The sequence below is a fragment of the Chelonoidis abingdonii genome, chromosome 8, assembly GCF_003597395.2.
Source record: "Chelonoidis abingdonii isolate Lonesome George chromosome 8, CheloAbing_2.0, whole genome shotgun sequence".
In the NCBI taxonomy this organism is placed as follows: Eukaryota; Metazoa; Chordata; order Testudines; family Testudinidae; genus Chelonoidis; species Chelonoidis abingdonii.
The window spans coordinates 2,350,582-2,357,633 of record NC_133776.1 but is presented as its reverse complement, the minus strand read 5'-3'; the positions used below and the strand labels follow the sequence as shown (position 1 = coordinate 2,357,633).

Sequence of the window (7,052 nt, the reverse complement as noted above, 5' to 3'; positions counted from 1 at the left end):
GGTTTGTGGATCTTGGGTAGTAGATAGAATAACCCTGGTCGGGGCTCTAAGAGTATGCTGATTTGTTCCAGTGTTAGTGTAGGGAGTGTCCTGAGCAGATGGTGCAGTTTCTTAGTGTATTCCTCGGTGGGATCTGAGGGAAGTGGCCTGTAGAATTTGGTATTGGAGAGTTGTCTGGCAGCCTCCTTTTGTTAGTCAGACCTGTTCATGATGACAACAGCACCTCCTTTATCAGCCTCTTTGATGATGATGTCAGGGTGGTTTCTGAGGCTGTGGATGGCATTGATTTCTGCACGACTTAGGTTATGAGGCAAGCGATGTTGTTTTTCCATGATCTCTGCCTGTGCACGTCGGCGGAAGCATTCAATGTATAGGTCCAGACTGTCATTTCGACCCTCAGGAGGAGTCCATGTGGAGTTCTTCTTCTTGTGCTGTTAGTCTATAAGGTGCCACAGGATTCTTTGCTGCTTGAACTACACAGTTAACTCAAGTGAAATAATCATGACATTATTTAGGGCTATTTTCCTTGTTGTGGTTTTTGAGCTTTCTGCCAAACAAAATGTTCTGTCTGGTGAGAATTGTGCATGCAACCTCTATTAGTTAATGGCCAAGAGCCAGGTAGAGATTGTATTGCTAAATACAGGAAAATCTTACCAAATAATCCTTTATTGGGTGGCACTTGTTAATTAATGTTATGTAATGTGCATCAGATATTGTCTCTCTGTCCTGTGAGAATCTCTTAGGGCTTGTCTACGCTGGCACTATATATCGCTGCAGCTTTCTGGCTCACTCTATCACTCATCATGATACAGTTATCTCCTCTGTGCCGAAGTACCCAATATGTTGGCAACCACTGCTAAAGTCTGGGATGTTGATATAATGCATATGCTGATCCCCTGCGAAAGATGATGGGCAGCTAATCTCTCCTCAAATGTATTTGAGCCCAATGGAATATGCACAGTGCAATGTGGGGTTTAAATGATTTTTTATAGCCATGGCATGAACAATAAACAGCTGATTTTGGCTATAATCAACACCTTTTGCAATTACATGCCACTTGTCACCTCAGGCTCTCAAAGCATTTTGGAACAGGAATTGAAATGCAGTTTGTCGCATCAAGGTGGAGTCCGAACATTTCAGTCTGATGAGTTTGGCTGGTAAGGTATGTCTGTTGAGGGTGGTCTGGATGTTAACAGTGGCCTAAGTAGCAATTTCATTTATTTTTAAAGTTGTTTGGGCAACAGATGGTTGGCTAGACAGGACAAGACAACAAGGGAAGTGAAAGAGGCAAAGCAACTTGCCCATCAGGCCAGGGAATGAGCTGTGATGAGACCCCAGTTCTCTTAACTCCCAAGCCAGTGTCCTAGTCACTAGACCGCATTGCCCCTCTCTTTCCTATAGCTGGGCATATGAGGAAGCTCCCTTAGGGGTAAGGTTCAGATGAACTCTTGGCTGTTTTGACAATATATCTAAGATCTGCTCATCACTAAGCACAATCCCAAAATGCAAAATCCATTTGTGGACAAAGATCCTTACCGGCTTCCTTCTGAAGGGATCAGCCCCCAGAGGTCCAGTCCATCTTCTGTTAGGGTGCCAGTCTAGGGTCAAACAAACATCTGATTATTTTATTAGAGGTTCAGGCCTTGATTCTCTGACTAACGCTAGTGTACATCAAACTGCACAGAAGTCAGTCATGAAAGTATAAAACTGGTGTAACTGAGAGGAGAACCAAGAATACAGACAATACATTTACAACAAACTACAGCAGGCTGGATACTCAGTTGTGAAGATCATCCTAGCTCTACTGAAATGAATGGAGCTGAACTGGTTCACCTCAGCCCAGGAACTGGCCTTGTATAGTTGAAAACATGAAAATTAAATTGTATGTTCTGGGCAGAGGGAGTCAAGACATCTCAGAAATGTTGAAAGAGGTATAAGATCACAAGCATGAATGTCGGGGATAAAAGGAAATTATGGACCAAATTTCCAGCTTGCCTAAGCTAGCACAATGACGCACAGTGCAGTGGGATTGCGCTGGTTCGTACTTGCTGTAAACCTGGCTCATTGTTTTCAGGAGAGTTTCAATGTCTGGAGGTATATTATTCACCACATGTTAAAAGACAACGGAATTAATATAAAAACCACAGAAAGATCCAGAGATGAGTCTGGAGGCAGTGTCCGGGTGAACCATGGTCTGGGCCCAGTCTGGAGGCAGTGTCCGCCTGGGGCGGGGACCACGTTTTGATCCAGTTACGGGCCTACACAGAGCACTGGGGGTTGTTTCTGCCTGAGGTGGAGTGATGTGTGCAAACTCCGTGAGGTTGGGGGACTCCACAGCAGTTGAACCCAGCCTCTTCCTGCGAACATGCTCAGGAAGAGATTCTCAGAGACCACAGGGACACTTGACAAACTGGGCTTTCAGGAGTTAATCTGTATTGGGGCTGGAGACAGGTCAATGTGGAATAGCACCAATTCCATCACCTTTGTTATATGTGGTGATTCCTAGGCAAGCACAGATTCCAGAGTACCTCTGCACCATGCCCCAGAGCAGGCACAGAGCATGCCTCGCTGGCAAGCAGGCTGTGTGGTGGCACTCATGCCTGTGTGGCTACTACTCCCACCCCTTCAGCTCCCTGAAGAGGGTTCCGCCTGGAAGGCTTTGTGCCAGTCCTGGGTCCAACATACCCAGAGGAGGCAGCCTGAATTTGACTTCTTGGCTATGAGTGAGCAAGAACAAAAGTGCTAAGAATGTTTATGGCATTAATAGAACAAAATCCCAAACCTGCAAAAAGCATTAAAATCTATTGCAGCAATCTTGCTTTAAAAGCTGTAATATGTTTCTTACTTTGTCAAAGCAAACCAGGTTTATTTGCCCGCATATATTTATCCTCTGGGGGCTGATGCAGAAAATTTTCTTATTCTTCAGCCTCTTTTGGGCATAAACAATCCCTGTTGTCAAAGCAGCTGGTATTGCAGGAGGGACAGAAACAGTGAAAAGGAGGAGTGCCATTGCCACTGTTTCAGCTACTGGTTTCTGGAGAAGAAACAAACACAACAGAGCTGTTGATGATATTCAACCTGTTTTTACTCTTTGAATGTTCGAAAGCTTGGACTATCTGAGCAGAAGCTGTACGTGCAGTGTGATGTTCCAAACAGCTGCCTTACTCAGGGTTCAGAAGGAAGGAATTCCATTATCATGTTACTACTACTTGCCTTGTGCTGTACATACACACACACTGTATAGATCAGTCCAAGCACGCCAATTAATGTAAGGATTATGATGAATTTGAAGGCATCTCTGTAGAGTTTGAAATTCATGGGCTTGGGGTAGAGGATGGACCTCACCAGATCGCCTTTGGCTGTGTTGAACCCTATATTAAGACAATCACCACAAATTGTATATGTTAATCTAATGACACGATAGGTTGAACACAACTGAATTAGGAGATGGATGGTATTGTAAAGACTTTCTGAAGGCAGGACAAAATATCTGGCCAGCTCATGTAGTGTGAAATTCACCAATAGGCAAAGACCCTCCATGTCACAACCCCTCATTTTACACCTTCACATGGGTGATTGTAGCAGATCCCTCAGTGCACTCTGTGCCCCTGGGAGGCAGATTTCACCCCTGCTCTGAATGCACAGGCATGGATGGGAGAGATTTGGGAAAAGATTGTTGTACCTATGCTTATAGGAACCCCTATACTGGGAGGACAGAAGGGAAGCAGGAGACACCATTCTGTAGCAGGACTGGAATAGCAGCCACACAGGACCTTGCCTATGGATTTGGGCTGAAGTCTGTAGGGCCTGTCTACACTGTTATGAGAGCAAGCTCCCAGCCTGGGCCCACAGACTTGTGCTAGCAGAGCACATGCTAAACACAGTTGTGTCGATGTTGCTTTCACATTGTGGCTCAGGCTGGAGCTCAGGCTCCGAAGTCTAGAGGGGTGAGGCGAGGACGGACTTGAGAGTGTAAACTCTAGCCTGAGCTGTAATGTAAATCACCATCTAACCTGTTGTTTTTAGTGTACTAGTGTGAACCCTGCTCGCACAAGTCTGTTGGCCCGGGATGGGAAGCTCCTCCCAGACGCAGTGGAGACGCACCCCAAGTGCCGTGCAGTAAGATAACTTACTCAGCCTTTGCGAGTGTGATGGAGGGTGGGGATGAATGTCATCTGTGACTAAATAAAACTCAGACTGCGGCTGGACTGAACAGTCTTTATTTACCAAAACAGATCAGCACTTTAAATGGGAACAGTGAGATTTCTTTCTAAAAAGCTGTTACTGGTGGTGAAAGGTGCCAGGTTGACAGCCATGCAGACGGAGGTCCTCTAGTCAGTGAAAAGGGAAGAGTTACAGCACCAAGCAGTGGCAGTCCATGCTTCCTGGGCTGTCCTGGCAGTTTATCTGGTTCTGGTCTGCACACAGTTATTGTGCTGCCATAACTGGTTTGGATTACTGCAGTGGTTATACCCATACAAACCCTAGTGTGAATGCAGTAACACTGGTATAAAAGTATAGACATCTTGTTTCCCTTCCTATATGGAAATAGCTAAACTGCTATAAAGCACCTTTGTACTAATATAACTGGGGGTTGTACCATTTTATACTGGTCTGGTTAAAGCTTTTGTGTCTAGACGAGCCCCCGCAGGGTTTTGTGAGGGAGACAAACCCAGGTCTATCCACTGAGACTGCCATCAAGGGAGTCCAGTAACACCAATGGGTTGGAATGTGGGCCCTTGTCCACTAGAAACTAGACTGAGACCCACCAAAACACAACCACTAGTTGGGAATAAATAACTTTCAGTCTCTGACACGGGCTGGATCTGAACCAGGGATGTAGAGAGAAAAGCTTTACTATGTGTCCCCTGGGTCATCTGGTCCCCACCACCCTGACCAGTAAAATCAAAAATAAATACCAGTTTGCAGCACAACAGCTCTCACTGGTCCTTTGCCTGTGGGCTTGGTCTGTATGACCTCTGTTCCACAGAAGAGGACGTGTCTTCGGTAATCCTCTGCACTGTGTGTTTTCCACGACTTGGTATTCTCCGTGTGGGGCAAAGGGGTTTTAGTTACCGGAATACTTTCACCTAAAGATCATGTTGTACAGTTCCAGTTAGGGTGTATTTAAATTCCATCAGACTCAAGAAATGTGCAATTTATACATACCCAATTAGCAAGAATTTTTAAATAAATAAATTCATGGACTGGATGATGGCTATGATTTTTAACATCCGAGCACTTTAGACATCTCCCTGGTAGTTTTCAATCTAAAGACTTGGATGAAACTTTGCCCTCAGATAGACACAGTTTTATAGTGGCTAAGTGTATATGTGCGACACTGCGTTCTGCTGTTGAAGTGTGTGTATCATTGTCTGCCCACACAGAGCACATTACAACATCCGAGCATTTAAAAACAATTTTTTGTGCTTTTAATGTTTGCTGTATTTCCTGTTCCTGACAATACATTACATAGATCTGGTTTCATTTTTAGTAAGAAATTGAGTTATGCTGAGCAGTTTAGAACTAATCAGAAGCCCTTCCTAAGGAGACTGCAAATTATTCAAAACACCATCTTTCCTTATTTTGCAACAATTCATTCTGATATAGGATAAACCATTTGTAATCAGAATTGATAAAAACATATCTCCAGAGAGAGAGCAAAGAACTGCATGGAGACAAAAGACCAATCAAAATCCAAGTTTATACCTGTGAGCATGCCTTCATCTACAATACAACCTCCATCGATCAGGATAGCATCACATGGCAAAGAATGCTTCTTTCCTTCTAAAACAAGGATGTCTCCTGGGACCAAATAACGAGACTCCAGCTTTTTGCAACCTATAGTAAAATATAAAATGAACTGAGTGTTCACTTAGACACAGGTTATGATCCATAGGAACATTTTAAAGCCTGCACTACACAACCAAACTGCTTTACTCCATTGTTTGGTTTCAGAGGAACTGCACTTATGGATCTACAGCAGTACAAGTGAAGACACTTGTCTGCCTGCCTACCTTGAAGTGATGTTCTGAGGCTTAATTAGTTAATGTCTATAAATTGCTTTGGATAAGAGACCTGCCTAAGGTACCTATAGGCCCCATTACCACTGTATCTGAGCACCTCACAATCCCTAATGGACTCAGCCTCACAACATCGCTGGGAGGTAGGGTGTAATCCCCATTGCACAGATAGAGACCCAAGGTGCAGTGAGACAAACTGAGGTGAGGAAGCCTGTAGTAGAGCAGGGAATTGAGCCCTGGTCTCACGTGTCCGTGGCTAACATCCTAGTCACTGCACTATGGAGTTACTTTACCCAATTTGTTCTTGATACTGAAATACATCTGCAAGCAGATAAGCCTAAGTATGTCTGTGTACTTCCAAACTTCAATAGAGTTTGACCCCTATTGAATTAGAAGGGGTGAGGGGAAGAAGGCTAATTGGACATCGCTCACCTTCGTCCTTTGTGCAGGCTGTAACCTGGACTTTGTTGTGTTCCTCGACAAGGTCCTGCAGCTTCACTGATTGCTGTTGATTGGGTAGTAAATTAAGTGTTGAAATACTAATACTTGTGCCAAGCAAAACATTATACTTTGGTCAAGAGTGAGCTTCATAAGAGTGGAACTGAACTTCATTGGATTATAAGCCGTAGGGGTCATACTCCCTATGCTGTTCTTACCAATCAGGAAATGTATTCAAAGGGTTTGCCCTCAGTTAGACAGCAGAACAAGCTGTACAGTGTTTTGGGACTTGATTTTCCACTCATGCCAATTTCACATCAGTAAAATTACTCCTCTTTGCAACACTAAGAAATGAATCAGGCTCTGTTTTTAATGACATTTCCAATCCCTAAGTAGTGAATTTCCACATGTTGGTCCGTTTTTTTCCTTGCTAGAAAGTTGCTCAATAGAACAACTGAGTGTAAGTATCCAGTTATTACAGAGGTTACCACTGCAAAAAAACAGAAAGAGAATCTAGACTTTTGATCACTTTAGCTATGTATCTCTACATGGCAGGTGGCTGGTTATAATCCAATTTAGCAATTTGCATGT

At 43.9% G+C, this 7,052-nt stretch overlaps 1 protein-coding gene and 1 long non-coding RNA gene across 5 annotated transcripts in view; one reads left to right on the top strand and one right to left on the bottom strand.

The window, feature by feature from the left end:
- LOC116823036 (uncharacterized) overlaps nucleotides 1–3,072 on the top strand; it is a 17,751-nt gene extending 14,679 nt beyond the window's left edge. Inside the window, exon 3 of the long non-coding RNA XR_004373311.2 lies at nucleotides 2,927–3,072. This is a non-coding gene — a long non-coding RNA (uncharacterized LOC116823036). The remainder of the gene's footprint in view (nucleotides 1–2,926) is intronic.
- LOC116823034 (putative cation-transporting ATPase 13A5) overlaps nucleotides 1–7,052 on the bottom strand; it is a 61,701-nt gene that overhangs the window by 33,782 nt on the left and 20,867 nt on the right. For all 4 annotated transcript variants that reach the window (XM_032777350.2, XM_032777351.2, XM_032777349.2 and 1 more), the window contains exons 8-13: nucleotides 6,456–6,528; nucleotides 5,710–5,841; nucleotides 4,920–5,090; nucleotides 3,214–3,371; nucleotides 2,846–3,034; nucleotides 1,537–1,598 (exon numbers count right to left, since the gene is read on the bottom strand). In XM_032777350.2, the coding sequence (XP_032633241.1) occupies nucleotides 1,537–1,598; nucleotides 2,846–3,034; nucleotides 3,214–3,371; nucleotides 4,920–5,090; nucleotides 5,710–5,841; nucleotides 6,456–6,528 (785 nt within the window). The remainder of the gene's footprint in view (nucleotides 1–1,536; nucleotides 1,599–2,845; nucleotides 3,035–3,213; nucleotides 3,372–4,919; nucleotides 5,091–5,709; nucleotides 5,842–6,455; nucleotides 6,529–7,052) is intronic.